Source organism: Neolamprologus multifasciatus, chromosome 12, assembly GCF_963576455.1.
Source record: "Neolamprologus multifasciatus chromosome 12, fNeoMul1.2, whole genome shotgun sequence".
Classification (NCBI taxonomy): Eukaryota; Metazoa; Chordata; class Actinopteri; order Cichliformes; family Cichlidae; genus Neolamprologus; species Neolamprologus multifasciatus.
Window position 1 is genome coordinate 34,179,821 of NC_140450.1, and position 16,278 is coordinate 34,196,098.

At 40.3% G+C, this 16,278-nt stretch overlaps 2 protein-coding genes across 5 annotated transcripts in view; one reads left to right on the forward strand and one right to left on the reverse strand.

Moving 5' to 3' along the window:
- The window catches only part of htr7c (5-hydroxytryptamine (serotonin) receptor 7c), a 38,481-nt gene extending 32,614 nt beyond the window's left edge, over nt 1-5,867 (reverse strand). Inside the window, exon 1 of the mRNA XM_085180457.1 lies at nt 4,853-5,867. Coding sequence (XP_085036583.1) covers nt 4,853-5,310 — 458 coding nt within the window. The 5' untranslated portion in view covers nt 5,311-5,867. The remainder of the gene's footprint in view (nt 1-4,852) is intronic.
- Nucleotides 5,868-12,413: 6,546 nt separating this feature from the next.
- Nucleotides 12,414-16,278, forward strand: part of piwil2 (piwi-like RNA-mediated gene silencing 2) — a 31,906-nt gene continuing 28,041 nt past the window's right edge. For 2 of the 4 annotated variants that reach the window (XM_085180646.1, XM_085180645.1), the window contains exon 1: nt 12,414-12,543. The gene's annotated coding sequence lies outside the window, so the exon portion shown is untranslated. Of the gene's footprint in view, nt 12,544-15,738; nt 15,831-16,278 lie in introns of those variants that run through there. The other 2 variants (XM_085180647.1, XM_085180644.1) reach the window with 2 other exon arrangements.

Sequence of the window (16,278 nt, forward strand, 5' to 3'; positions counted from 1 at the left end):
TGATATCTGGTGTTTTTGCCTCGAGAACTGATGCTCGCTGGATGTTTGATTTTCTTTCTCAGATTCTCTGTAAGATGTGAAAAATCCAAACAGCTCAGCAGTTTCTGGCCGTGTGGCCCCAACAGCCACATTTAAAGTGACTTAAATCATCATTTTTCCCCATTCTGATGCTCAGTTTGATCGTCAAACTGGTATGTAGATGTGGTCAACTTGCATCTACATGCCTAAATGAACTGAGTTGCTGCCGTGTGATTGGCTGATTAAATATTTGTTGAACTGATGCACCTGATGAAACGTAAATGAGTTTTATCTAAACATAAGTCACTTGTGGTGAAGCAGAGACTCAAAGGAGAAAAATAGCAAAGAAAAAACAAAGAAGATCAGAGCTAATTATTTGAAGTGACGTTTCCAGCTCTCTATTTGTGTTATTGGACTCTGTTAATGTAGCTTTGCATGAGCCACAACTCAAAATAACCCTTATTTGTCTCTTACTGCCTTGAAACTGTAATTCTGATTGCCAGATTGTTTGCTGCTAAAACTTTTCTAGTAGTTTGATTTTTTTAACTTGCTGGATTAAATGAGAAACACACAAAGTTCCCGTCTGGTCATTTTATTAACACCATGATGTTCTTGTGCTAATGTGAGAAGACTGAAACCCTTTGAAGTCACAGTGACTTTTCTCTCACTTCTTCGCTGAAACAGGAAATGCTTCCTGCTCAAGTCTCATTTTTAGAAGCACAAATTGCAGAGGTAAGAGACTGAGACCTTAGAGTTAGACCGAGGTTTAATTTGCTGGCTGGTAATTTAGTTAATTACATATTTCTTTATGAATGTGCGTCAGTAAATTGCCTTACTGACTAAAAATGTAATAGCATGGGCCTTTGATCAGGCTAAGAATTATTAAAGGGACACACTTTTGTTTTTATATGTGACATTACGTTTGCTTCAAGGACTGTCTGATTCTTCTTTCAGCGCAGCTTCATTCCTGCGCCACGTTTCCACCAGGATGACAGCGATCGCACTGAAACACCACCGCTGAACTCTGTCGAATCCAGGATCATAAATGAATCAACCACTTACACTAGAGACTGTCCTTCCATGTTGGCATATACATCGCACGCTCTCCCCTTTAAATCTAAATGAGCTCTGAGAGAAAATCAATAGTCCTCTCTGTTGTGGAACACCTAGGCTTCAGGGAGCATATAATCGCTGCAGACACATCTGGTCAATTTGCAGCACTGCTCTTGAGCTTCTCTTTTTTTTAGAAAGCATGTCCTTGGGACTCTGAGACGACTGCGAGAGACCCTTAATTACAGCTAATCATGCGTCTAATTGGTAAGTCTCATCCTAACGAGTGATCTCTACACTTCCTGTTGTGAATCATATGCCCAACACACACTGCATTGTTTAATTAAACTGACTCTGTTTTCGTGGAGATCGACACAAACACTTCGGGGGAACTGCCTGTGGAGCTGGTGTTGGGGATGAAAGCAAACCTAAACTGACGTCAGCTGAAATTCTCTTTCAGTCGTTTGCTTGGGGAAGGTCAGACAGATGCAGAAAGCAGTCTTGGTGGCTCTGTGACTTGGTTTTGATTTCACGGCTACAGATTCAATTAGACGCTGTGTTTTTACAGACACGCTTGCTCAAAGGTGGCTCCGTCTGTCCTTTTTGAGTGTAGAGTATGAGCGTGCCACATTTATAATCACAGCGAGTGGCTAAGATCAGCAAAGCCTTTTAGCCTCAGTCTCTCTGATCCTTTTCAGACTGGCTCTGACGAGTTCAGCTTGTGTGATGTACAGAGATAATCCGATTACTTTTTTCAAGTAACGAGTAAAGTAAGGGATTACTATTGCAAAAACGGTAATTAGATTACCGTTACTTTCCCGTAGGAACGCTGCGTTACTGCGTTACTAAAACCGTGATTTTTTTGCGAGAATGTCTCATGACAGTGACGTAAGCGAGTGCGACGTTTGTGACAACAGCTGTGTGCAGATCAACAATGGATCATATATCGAGTGCAGAGAGAGTATGAGCGTGCAGCGTTTAAAGCGTGAAAGTACTGACCTTACTTTGAGTTAGATTTCATAAAAAGTGACAAAAACATTAGTGTCCGTTGTGCGTGGGAAGAAAACTTCGTTTTACAGCGAAAAAACCCCTAACCTTACGAGCAAGCACCGAGTAGCTACGACGTAATGGGAAACTCACAGAGAAACTCGCGGATTCTTCCACTGACCGCTGCACACCTGCACCAGGGTAAACCTCCGCCTACCCCACTCCTGCTTTACAGGTGAAAATAGAGCAACAGGACCGCTAGTCTGTGACTTTATTTATTTTCTGCTGTGTTTTACTTGCATCTATTTGAAAGACTGAGTGTAAACACAAAAAATATTTTATTTTATGTGCTGGAATGTGCAGAAAATAGGTTTAAATGTTAAACTAATTTCTTCCAGTCAGAGAATGTTGCAGATAATTAAATGTTTGCTTGATGCATAAAGTTAAAAGATTAAAACTAATAAAACAAGTTTTAAAAAGAGACTTTTCCATTTGATTACATTTTGTATGATGGATTATGTAGAAAAAGTAGAATTGGGCTGAAAGATCTATCACTTTATCACCTATTCAGGCTGTAAATCGTGTTTTTAAAAAGTAACTAAGTAACTAAGTAACTAAGTAATTAATTACTTTCGAAAATAAGTAATCAGTAAAGTAACGGGATTACTTTTTTGGGGAAGTAATCAGTAATTAGTTACTGATTACTGGTGATGTACACGTTTGGGTTCACACGGAAAATTTCTTAATCATACTTTTAGTCATTAAATGATTTGTAAAAGGCAGTTATGATTTCTAATACTATTCTTTTTTGTCCTTCAAATTTTGCTTCTTTCAAAGGATTTCCATTTGCAGAAACCACAGTCCAGCAGACATTTGGCATTCTGTCTTCATTGAGGTCATCTAGAGACATGCTTCCTGATGCACCTCCTACTTGCTGAATTGGTTTCCTGAGCAGTTCATATGCACCAAACGTTCTTCATATTTAGAGCTGTGCTTTGCACGAGCGTACTGTTGTACTGTTGGGAGAGATCGGCTCTTATCGTAGAGTATGGCAAAGTAATGGAGAAAACATGTGCCACCAAGGCATCCCATTTTTTCCAGCGGACATGACAAATCCCATCAAGCACCTCCAACAAACCTTTCATTGGTTCTGCATCTCACAGATGTTCTTCTTCCTGGTCTAAAAACTGAAACCTCCATTCACCACCTGTCCCGTATCTGTGTTCTTTGACATGTTTGAAATATTTCCTCTTTGTGGCACTTTTGTTTTCCTGTTTTCACTGCTCTGCAGTCAAACTTAGCATCCAGGAGAGGCCTCTGAGAATCTCTGAGGCATCTGTTTCTTAAACCAGAGATATGCTTTACGTCTCTTGTTGCTCAGCTGTGCAGGTTGGCAGTTCTGTCAGGGGAGTACTTTACACCACTGGATGCAATCTTGTATCAAATATTTAGGTTTTTGGCAAAGACCTCGATTTTTTTAGAACTTACATTTCAAAAAGAAACTGGAATGCCTTGATCCATTCAATAGTTCTTTTTTTTCCAAAAGTAAGAACTATTTAAAGTGGCTTCAAACTTTTGAGCAATATTACATGTTATTGGTTCCACGTGGTTCCATAGGGAGCCTCCACAAGCCCTAAATGGGATTTGAGTGGCCAAACATAACCCTCAGCCTCTATCCAAACTCATCAACCAACCCGAAACACATTCATACTTCTGTCAGCTTTACTACAGCTGACTGGTGCAATCACAGTATCACAGTGTGATATCTGTGAGCCAGTTCCTCTCATAATATCGTTAGCTTATCAAGCGTGCTTAAGCCCCACGTGCTTCACTCATTCACACACAGGAAACATGCATAATTCTGAGCATAATACCCTGAGGTAATAACATCTGATTGGAAAGTCAAGGGAAATAATCAGTTAATCAATACAACCATGAGCCTCTTCCTTCATTATGGTTACAGAGGCACATCAGTTACACCAATCACCTGATGTTTATCACAGTGTGGATTGTATTGAGAGCAGTGGAAAATTCTCATTTCTCTCTACTAGCAGAGTTAGCTCAGGTTTTGTGAGCAGTCAGTCCAATACCTGAGATGCGCAGTGGGATTTCGGTGTGTGGGGATGAGAGCTCGGGTCTTACATTCCCCATTTTGAAAGTGGAATGTAAAGCAATTAACTGGAAATTCAGTTTCATGAATAGGGACAAATAGAAAATGGGCAAAAAATAAATTTGAAAGAACATATTTGTGTGTTTTATGTGACAAAAAAAAACCCAGTTCAGATTTCTAATATGAAATGTGCACTGTGTACTGCAGCATGCACTTAAAGGGAATTTTCCCCGCTGCTTTGTTCTTGTTGTTAAGACTAAGAGTGAGAAGGGGCAACCTACATGAACTGGAGCAGACCTGCAGGATATTGGTAAGTCATCTAAAAAGGAAATAGTCAATGGGCGCTGATCCTCAAAGCATACAGGAAATGCTGCTGCCGTGGTCCGGTCAAGCAAATGAATAAAACCTGCTGTACATCATTCACAGTCTATGAACTCATCTTCTGCTCCAGTGGCTTCAACCGCACAAATAACTACGCAAATGCGTGTGAATGTCTCACAGAACAACAATTATTTCATTCGCTCCGCTTGCGGATCGTTACTTCATTTGCTGCTTGATCTGTTCCTGGCTTCAGTTAACGCGCTGCGCGCTGCGTGCGTAATTTTAGTACCTGTGCATAACGAAAGTCATCAAAGCAGTAACGAAAGCAGCTCTGATACGGTGCTTTGAAAACTTTTGGAAACTTACCTATCCACGCTGATTACACACAGGGTCATGATGGAGGCAGTGCAGCACATCACATCCATGCCGATGAAGATGTTGCAGAACACCTCCCCAAAAAGCCACTTGCCCCCGGTGAGATCTGTCACGATCACGAACGGCATGACTACTATGGCCACTGACAGGTCAGCCACCGCCAAAGACACCAGCAGATAGTTTGAAGGCTGTCTCAGTTTCTTCACCACGCACACCGCGATCACCACCAGCGTGTTTCCCATCACTGTGACCGCCGTGATGATCGCCAGCATCACCCCGATAACGATCTTCTCCGGACGAGTGAAATCCAGAAGCTGCTCCCCGCACGACTCGTTCCACATGGCTGTGGGGCTGATGGTGACGAGGAGAAGCTGCAGAGAGCCATTGATAACTTCGGAATTGTCCTCCTTCTTGTTAAAAGTGGGCTCAATCCCCGAAATATTGAACATCACGACAATGTTATCCGGATAAGGGTGCAAGGGTGGCCTCGCCAGAACACTCCAGTTACGCGCATATTTGGATGTGTGTACCCTGCTGTCGGTTCCTATCCAGCGGTTTTACGTCGAGTGTGTTGCAGCTGCACCACATCGGAGCTGCCAGCAACTCAACAGGGTTCTTAACTGGCTTCTGTTTATCAATGATTCGTCTCAAGAAGTGCTATGCGGACACGTGGTACATTCCTATAGGGAAATATAACTTCTCCAAAATGATCAATCAGGAAGGGAGCAGAAAAAAAAGTTGCAGAATCTAAATATAGCTACTCCAGAAATGCCTGCTGCTCAGTGCATCACCTCGACAAATATGGACTTGCCTCTTTGGGGAGCTGCGATGCGCAAACCGCACCTATCAATGTGACGCATGTGGTAGGACGCAGAGACTGCCTAAGAACTTCACGCATATGGACATAAGCCAACAGAAGTGGTTTCGCGGTGGGTTGAGAGAGGGTAGAGCGTGAAAAACCTTTATTAGTGATGTGCATGTTGGTGCATCTAGCCACAGGGCTCCCCCTCAAAAAGACATGATGTACAAATGTTATGAACAGAATATGTTTGAGTTCGTATTTGGAAAACGATGCAATTTTACTTTCTTCTAAACAATCTTGCTGTCAGAAAGAGCTGACTTGAAACCCAGCTGCTTATTTTAAAGCTCTTAACGATCCAGTCTTTCATGGAGAAAAAAAACCTGCAGTAGATTTTGCATGACAGACATCCCCACATGTCTCTTAAATCTGAAAAAGAAACAGGAAATGAACTTAAGGGCATTCTTCCAGTGCAAAAAAAACATGTTTTCTAATAGTAGGACACATTAGACACTCAAAATGCAAAACCACTTAACAAAAGGTACATTTTCTCCCAGTGTGCTTTTGTGCTGATGCTTTTCTTGGTTGCCATGGCTCCGAGAAAAGCATCCGCACTAAAGACAAATCAAAAGAGAAAATCCAGCAATGCCGATGACGCTGGGAGACACTGGGGGGATGTGGGAAAGCTTCCCAGGACTTTTGGCCGCTTGCATCACCGTCCGGGCAGCAGGAGCAGCTGTGGTGCGTTTGTCCCCGCTGGCTGTGCAGGGGCCTGTGCTGTCATAGTTGTCCCCTCCCCACAACCACTTTCATGCCTTTTACTCACCATTACCTGAGTGACAGGTCAGGAATGATTGTCACACCAGATTATTGCCGGTGACCACTGGCAGTTTCTGCTAGACCTCTTGCTGTCAGGGAAATTTGGCCCATTTGTGCTTAGGACATTAGTGCAGATGTCAGGGTTTCCGTCTTATGCAAGGCATGCTGTCAATGTGTCACTGTTTGTCTGAACCCCTCTCAAGGTCCTGCACTGACAGGGGTTATTATTATTATTATTATTATTTTTAATTTCTTTTGTCACTTTGCTCAGTTCGCTATCCAACAAGAAACATTTACAGCCATTACCAAATGAGGTTTTTGTGCATTTTAAATCTAAAATTAAATGTCTAGTTTGTAAAAGACAGTTCTGTTTAACCACAAATAATATTTATTATGTTTGTCTCAAGTATTTTTGGTTTATTATGATTATTATTATTTATTTCCTGGTTCTTGATGTTTACAACAAAGTGTTAACCTTCCTTAAATAAGAAGTGATTTATTTTCTTCAATAAAGGATCCATGCATCAGTCTATGTGCATGGATAAATCTGCATCACTTCCAACAACTGAACGTATATTGAGGTCCAGAGTAAACCTGGTGCAACAGGATACAACATTAAAACAGCTCAAAGTGCAAAAGCAAATAATTTGCACCAGTTATGGAAGGTGACTTTGAAGGACTCTCGTCCTGACAACAATCCCCCCGTGGCCTGTTTGGATGTCACATTACTAAGACTCTGTCCCATAAACAAACCCCCACGTGAGCTCGTGGGACCTTTGCTGGATCCCTTCTAGCTGTGCTGTAAGAACTTTAATGAAACCAAAACATTAAGAAAGCTGTTAGGGTGAATTGTTAAATGCATGCTCCTTTCACTCCAAAAATCTGGGCGGCCCGTCAGGTTTTTACACTTTAACCTGTAATTTCACCGGCTCGCCAGTTATTTTTAAAATCATGCTGCCAAAAGTAACCCCGCCGATCCCGTCCAGGCGCACTGCACTTGGCATTCACCTGTGCCTCTGACATGCACAAGCATAATGCTATCAGCCAGTCAGCTCAACATCTGTTCTTCAGATGTAGATTATGGCTGAAGGCAGACAGGTGGAGATTGTCCCTCTTCATCAGTCAGACGTTGTTTGTCTTGGTTTTCCTGGCAGCAAATTGAAGATTTGCGACCATGACCTTAATAAATTGAGACAATCGGGCAGAAAGCGGGCAAGAAGCGGGTAATTTCATCACGCCAAGAAAATGTAAGTGAGGAGCAGAGCAGGAAAACACATTTGTTTGAGAAATAAGGCCAAAAGAATTAGCAACAAACAACAGAGTGTCCTTATTGCTGAGCAGGCCCCACATGCAAGCACCGCTGCGTTAGATGCCTATGAGTTTCGGTGTCATCTCAGAAACACAGCAGCTTCGTTCAGTCTACGTTTACATCTGAATAATTGAAACAGCAAAACATAAAAACTGATCAGCACTGCGAGCAGGATTTGAATGGCTAAACGAACTTCACTAACAGTGTGCGTTGTGATCTGGATCTAATCTAGGTCACTACTAGAAAGCAAGAATAAGCATTTAAGAGCATATTTCAGTCAAAGAAAGAAAAGGGAGCTGCAGCAGCAGCCTAAAAAGCCCGTTAAGTAAAATCACCGCTTTGATATGTATTCATCTGAACAAACATCAGTCGGAGATTCTCGGGTTTGTGTTCTGCTCTTCAAACGTGGCCTTTACTCTCAGCTGCTATTAGCAGCTTACTCCGCGAGTCATTTTTAAAAATAACTCAAGGAGAGTTACAGAAAAAAAAAAGGTTCATGACTTGACATTCATTCTCAGTTGGTGAAAAATTAGAAAAGTTACTCCTCATTCTAGCAAATCTGCAGCCAACGCTGTTAAGAGTCGCTGGGAGTTTGATGCTGGCATCAGCATGCAGCTCTGTGCCAGAATACACCTGGATCCCCTTCTTTTTGACAAACCTCATGGACTTAATGGATCCATATTTATTACCTGCTGATCCTTCTAGCGTCAGAGTGGTTGAAGCCTATCACACCTGACCTTCCTGTGAAACAGCCTGTGACAGGTGACCAGTTCATAGAAGTTCAATTCAGTTCAGTTTTATTTACAAAGTGCCCAATCAGAACAGCTGTCACCTCAAGGAGCTTTATATTGTAAGGTAATGACCCTACCCCAACAATCAAATGACCGCTATTGAGCAAGGCAACAGTGGGGAGGAAAAACTCACTTTTAACAGTAAGAAACTTCTTGCAGGCTGAATTCAGATATCTATGTATATTAATTCTGGTCTTCCAGTAATGTTAAAAGCAGCTTGTTTTGCTGTGACCTCAGCAGTTTGCTTAAATAACTCAAAGGAAGAAGAGCTTCTCTTTTATTAGTCCTTTATTTATCCAGGTGAAAAATCTCATTGAGATTAAAAATCTCATTTCCAAGAGAGACCTGGCATCATGGCAACAAAAGTCACATACCACATAGGTATATAACATTTAAAACTAATACAATATCCCATACCAACATGTGTAAAATATACAATAACAGATCAAATTAAGAGTACATTAAAAACAATCACACTGAGTAAAAGAGTTATCCTCTCGTTCCTTTAAGACAGACTTAAACTCTCCCAAGGTAATTCTGATCATTTCAGTTCCTCCTGCAGATTATTCCAGGAAGCAGGGGCAGCGTATTTAAAAGCCTTTTTCCCCAATTCTGTTCTGATTTTTGGGATAATCAATTGTATGATATTGTGCGAACGAAGGCTGTATTGGTTGTGGTTTTTACACATATAAACACATAAATAAGATGGAACCAGCACAAGGAGAGGTTTATAGATAAAGATCAACCAATGGGAGAGTCTGCGAATATGCAAAGATGGACATTTAGCAGCAGCATACAAAGGACAATGATGTACACAATTTCCATAGACAGTAATAAAATGTAAAGCACAATGGTACACAGTATCCAACCTCTTTAGGTAGCGAGCAGGTGCATTCATAAAAAGCAGGTCACCATAATCCAATAAAGGTAAAAAGGTTGCACGAATCAAATGTTTTCTCACTTGTCTGAGAGCTGGATGGGCGGCTCCGTGTGGAGGTACTGGCCAGGCAGGAAAGCCAGTTTGTGGGCATATTTGCAGGGTGCTGGAACACAAATGGTGCCGGGCTAGTTCCAGTACAAATGGCGCATCTCGAAAGTCAACCTGGCAAGACACCAAATCAACAATGAAGTGTTTCTGAACTGTACAAACACTGACAATAAATCCCAATTTGTCTTGAAGACATGCAGAAATGAAATGACAGTAATAGTTAGGAAAGCAATAAACCAGTGAGGCTTTAAAAAAGGATTAACTGCTGATTAAATTACATTGACCATATTTAAAAGACAGAAATGTGCATCTGCACTAGTACAGAAACACTCGAAACACACCTGACACATTCTCACTATTCACTTCTGCTCAATTTATGTGTCAGCATTTAAGGTCTAGCAGATTAATTCAGTTCAGTTTTATGTATTTAGCACCAAATCACAACAACGGACACCTTGAGGCGTTTTATACTGTAAGATAAGGCTTTGCAACAATACAGAGAAAATGCCAACAATTTGTCCACACCTGAGACGTGGCAGAAAGCTTTCCCAAGTTTTATCTGTACTATTTTCTGGGCAACACCACAATCCACCTCATGTTTCTGCTTATGACTTCTTGAACAGCTAAAAGGGAAGGTGGCTTGCTTAGTGCATCTAATTAAAGTAGATGAAGTAATAATAACTCCTGAGTGTGAATACAAACCCAAAAGTACCTCAAACTCCTCTGGGTTGGAGAGTTTCCTCTCAAAAGGCCAGCAATTACGGATTAGCCCCCATCAGAGGTCGAATTGCTCTAATTAGAACATAACAAGCAAACATAACAAAGCCCTCTCACTGCTATAAGCACCACTTCTTTCACGCTGACATTTTGCTGAGCCCCTTTTTCAGAGGCAAACAGTGAAAACGTGAGTAAATATGCAGCACGCACTGTGAATGTTGCATTTATTTATTCATTCATTCATTTACTTTGCAATGTTTGCAACATTACAGACACTGTGAGAATTCCTGCTGTCAGATTTGCTTCATTCAGCTGTCAGTTTGGCCTACAGGAGGAAATGCTGGGAGCTGCTTTTTATTCATGAGGGAAGGTCACTTCTTTTCTTCTATGTTGCAGTTTCCTACATTCGTCGATAGATGGCATCACATCCTTTAAAACGTAAAGATGTGTGTCTGTTTTTTTTCTGTCTATGTGATTATCTACTTTAAGATTATAGCAGCAAATATAAGGAGGAGACAAACTTGCTACTTTCTATAACACTGAATAGTTTGTGTGAGCACAAAGTCATCACCTCACACGCTCTGGGAGCATTTTTGGGATTCTTTCAATTTAGTTTAAGACTAATTGCTAATATGTCTGACCAGTGACCTGAAAACCTAAACCTCTGTGGGCTTTTATATATTTAAGACTGCTTAGCCGCCTTCTTTTAATGTGCATTTTAAATCTAAAATTAAATGTCTAGTTTGTAAAAGACAGTTCTGTTTAGCCGCAAAAAAGTATTTATTATGTTTGTCTCCAGTATTTTTGGTTTATTATTATTATTTATTTATTTCCTGGTTCTTGATGTTTACATCAAAGTGTTAACCTTCCTCAAATAAGAAATGACGTTGAAAAACAAGTATTTTCAAATAAGAAAACAGGAATGGGGTGAGAGAATGCAAATATCCTGGTGTTTGTGGTAACAGTAGAAGTGTGCGAATTTGATCCCACATTCTCTAGCTTAGAGATTAAATTGTGTTACCATCGGAAAAACGTTGACTAAAACTAAACTCAGAGCTAAAACTAGATGGAAACAACAATATTTTAGTTAACGAAATTACAAGCTAGACTTTTGTAAAAACAAAACAAAAAAACAATAATAATAATAATAATAATAAATAAATAAACGTTATTTTATAAAATATAATAATAATAATAATAAGAAGAAGAAGAACATAAAGACATTTTGATGTCGGATAAAAAGAATTTTAAAAAATTAAAAAGACATGAATTACGCATGTCTCAAACTTGGCACAAATACTGCAAAAGTAATGCAGAATTATTTCCATAGAATTTCCCCAGCTCCCTCTCTAAGAGAATACAAAAAGCCTGAAAAACAGCTGAGAAAAACTCAGAGAATTTCCTTTTACTGGTCTCACACACTGTTGTAAGGTTGTGAGAAATTTATTGAGCTGTATTTCCTTTTCTTTGGTGTAGGTTACTATGTGCTGAAATAGGCTTTTTGTTGTTGTTGTTGTTGTTGTTGTTAGTGTGTGTTGTCTGTGGTTACTGATATTTTTGCCTGTTGAACATAGTGTAGTTGCAGTAGAAGGTGGTTTTTCGACCCTTGATGACAGCTCCTGCTTTCACAGCCAATGAGTATAAGTCTGACTTTGGAAAGATGTCTGCCTCTCAGTGTCCCCTTCCGGATACTAGAGATGAGATGAGATGAGATGAGATGAGATGAAACGAAATGAGATGAAAGCTTAACTTGCTCATTACATCACATGGGGGGGGGGGGGGGGGGGGTGTGAAGACTAATTGTCGGCATGATGTCGCCTTTCAATAAAAGATCGACAGGATCTGTCTGTGAAGGTTCTCAGTCATCCAGGTCATCCCAGTCAAAGGAGCTTGTAAATAATAGATTTAAACCAAGTGGTCCTTTTGTCCCTCTTTGGGGGGGGGGGGGGGGATACCCCCACTGGGTTTAAATCTGGGACTCTCTGCCATTTGACCTTAGAACTGAAGATCTTCAGTTCTAAGGTCAAACCTCATCCGAGAAGCTTCAACGTCTTCAAGAAACGTAAAGAAGTCCAGACGCTTTTCTTTACAAGCTCCTTTGATCGACAGGATCAATAAACCAATACCCTGCCCCGGACAGCACTGACTATCCAATCAGAACGCTGCAGGGCGGACACCATTTGTCACTTGTTGGATTCCGTCGGACGGTTAATTAGACTGATACCTGAGGGAGGACAGGAGTATTTTCGCCAATTAAATGTAAGTTTTTCTGCTGTAAATTTAAGAGCTAACACCATATTTCCGTTTATTACAAAACTGAAATACAGCGGGGGGTTTCTGGGATAATTTTTTAAATCTTATTTAGTTTGTAGTGGTTGACAGCTGTGCACTTGTTTTAAACACGTGTTTAAGCTAGCTAGCAGCTTTTGATTTTGCTAGCTAGCAGCTGTTAGCTTTTTTTTTTTTTTTTTACAATAATATTGTTGCAGCACGTAGCAAAATGTTTATATTATGACTCTTTAAAAAACAATTATACGGTTCAAGCCACTGGCAGCTAAATTCGGTAGCAAATGAGTAGGCAGGTGATATAATATAAGCGCCTGTGCTGCTTTAAAAAGCTAGCGAGTGAAATGAGGCGCCATTATTTTTGGCTCGATAAAAGTAGCACACACCCAAAATAAATGATATTAAAGTGTTGTTACAAGTTGTCAGTCGAACATGGTCAGCGTTGTTTTTGTCCGTAAAGACGATGTTCACGGGCAGAACAAGTACACAAATATCGCGCTTATAGTTTCTGTTAGTGTGGCGATTTCTAAATAAATCTATGGTGAACATTGGTGTTAAAACTAACTCTATTTGCAACAGCCTTGCACCTTGAAAAGCATATGAAGTACAGTATTGTATGAAGGTGTTTGTGCCATTAAGCATTATTTATCACTGAAATCTAGTGGTGTGCGGGTCAATATTGAAAAATCGATTCTTCCGATCCCAGTAATTTATGTTCTAGAATCGATTCTTATATTAAAATATCGATATTTTAGTACTTTGCGGTAAATTTGTAGTTTTTCATTAACAGGAACGCAGTGGAAAGAAACTATATCATTCGGATCGTCTAAATTGGAAGAAACTACTTCCTCTTACGCCTTTCTGTGGCTACGTCCACACGTACCCTGGTATTTTGGAAAAAGCAGATTTTTCTATGCGTTTGCACCTTTTGTCCACACGTAAACGGCGTTTTTGGTCACTGAAAACGCAGATTTTTAAAAACTCCGGTCAGGGTGGATACTCCGTTTTTGCATTTACGTGTGGACGAGAAAAACGGAGAAAACGCAGCGTCAAAGGTGTGCGAATTTTGTGACGTCACACTGTGCGCCACGTTATTGTTTTGGTGAAATGAATTTCTACAATACTGTTACTTGTACTCTCTGGAGTGTTTAAATGCTTACATATACACACACAGTTACTGTCCCTCCACACATATGACTGGTTCTGCTTCTATGCCCCAGCTTTGTTTACTTTTTCCCTACGAGGCTTCTAGACTTCTGATTGGCCAACATTTCTGCACAGTTAGGAATATAGCGCCACCTGCTGCTTTGGCATGTTCCTAGCAGCGTTTTCCTTCATTTCTGCCTTTACGTGTGGAAGGGATTATTTTTTAAATATTTAAAAAAAATTATTTATTTATTTTTTAAAATCTCTGTTTTCAAAAATACCCGTGGACGTGTGGACGTAGCCATAGTCATATGCGAAATACGTCTGTATAAATGTGTCGCAGCCCCTGGCCAGTGTTGCTAACTCCTCAATAAGGAAAATCGCTATTGGCTATGCTAAAAGTCTCTAGAAGTCGCTAAACAACGTCATTGCCTAATTTGCATAATTGGTCATGCTAATATCATTGAAACCCACGTTGTAGGAGAGAAAAAAGAAGAGACATAAAGTGAGTAAAAAAAAGGTCCTAAATGCATTTAGAATTTATTTAGAATTACAAATTTATTTATTTTTTAGCGATTGTTGTTTTTGTTTTTGTTTTTATGTCACAATTCCAACCTTATTCCTTTATCTGCGCTTGGACTGGCAAAAGTGACCCGAAATAGGCACTCTGGTGGAGTTACTTTGTGTGTGTGTGTGTGTGTAAGTAGTTTTAAACCTTGTGATCCACAAAACAACATAACAGTAAAAGAAGAACTGATTGCGTTACAGTCAGTGCGGGAGCAGAGGCTTCACTCATATTCGATTCATTTGCAGTTTGGACGCATAGGTGGGAACATCTCCTCCCCTGATAGCAGCTGGGGGAGGACTATCCTCTGCCCGTGAGCGCTTTGGCACAGGCGAAGTGCCCACAGCAGCACCCGCTGCTTGTTGAGCGGTACTTTTGAAACGGTGCCGGTGCTTAAACGATGCTCGAACCGGTGCTTAAAGAATGGAGAACACAAACTTTGTCCAAAAACCTCTCATGTTCAGCTGTTTTTTTGTAAAAAGATAACAATGTTAGCCTTTTCTGCAGCTATGGGGCATATATGGCATCATTCTTGGCTGGAAGCAGTTTAAACAATGGAAAAAACACAAACTTTGTCCAAAAACCTCTCATGTTTAGCTGTTTTCCACTTTTTCTTTGGTCATTTTAGCCTTTTTGGCCAGGGTGAAGGGAGTATCTGCCATCAAACAAGACAGCCGCATGTATGCACGACGGTGTTTGCTAGTTCACTTTACATGCATTAATGTAATAACGTGGTTAGCCTACTCAACGTAAGTTACACACGAACAACATTAAGCTACTCAGCAGAGAAGAACGGCTGCTGCTGCATCATCATCCTCATCATTTCTGCTACACTGGCAGGGCTAGGGGCCAGGACGCTCCTCTTTGGGTTCTTGGGGGACGTTGCTAACTCCGGGTCCGATAACAGGCAACCCACCCGTAGTAGGTACGGTGCATTTCTCGGCTTTAAAACCCCCCCGCTATGCATCGCCGGGTGTTTCATCAGAATCGAGGTGTTACCTCCTTTGCACAGTATCATCTTATTATCATCATATTAGCACAAACACTTTAAAGGTGATCGTTTAGGACTTCAGCAATAATACAGACAGCAATGTAGTTAGCAAAAAACAGTTTTATTGGGAATTAACTTAAAAAACAAACAAACATCTGCCTCCTATTTTTTGTTTCAACGGGGGGGGGGGGTCAAGAATATCTCTAACAAGTTGATTTGTTCACATTGTCACATCTTAATTTTTAAGTGAAATGTGCATTTTGAGTTTATACACTATGTATATAAGGCGACAGTTTCCTTTTGCAGTATTTTTGTGTGGTGCGTTTTTCTATGTCTTAACAAAAGGGGAGCAAAGGTGTTTAAGTTCACCTAGGATGATTTGTTTTAATTTTCACATGGTTTTACTGAGGTGATGCGAATTGAAACATGCATTCTTTTTTGGGGGGCGGGGATGTGCTGGAAAAGCTTGAAAGGGACCTTGAAAGTGCTTAAAAAGTGCTTGAATTTGACCCTGAAAAAGGCGACTGAACCCTGAAATTTCTGTGTATGCAGTAACAGGTATGTGATTTTCAACAGTTGTCAGTCAGTATTAATTTGCATAATACAATACAATACAACTTTATTTGTATAGCACATTTAAAAGACCAGCGGTACACCAAAGTGCTTTACAATTAAAAACAGGAAAATTAAGACAATAAATAAAAGACTATTAACAAAGTACCACATATGTCATCAGGTTAAGGGCACTAATTATACAACAATAAAAGGGAATATAAGAACAAAGTAACTAAGAACAGATATAGCTAAAAGATAAAGTACATAAATAAGAAATTGAACCAAATATAAAACAGGGACGCTAACTAGATGGAAAAGCTATGTTGAATAAATGAGTTTTTAAACGGGATTTAAAAGATAAAACGGAGTCTGACGCATGGATAGCGATGGGAAGGTTGTTCCACAGATTCAGTGCAACCAGGGCAAAAGCACGGTCACCCCTAGATTTAAG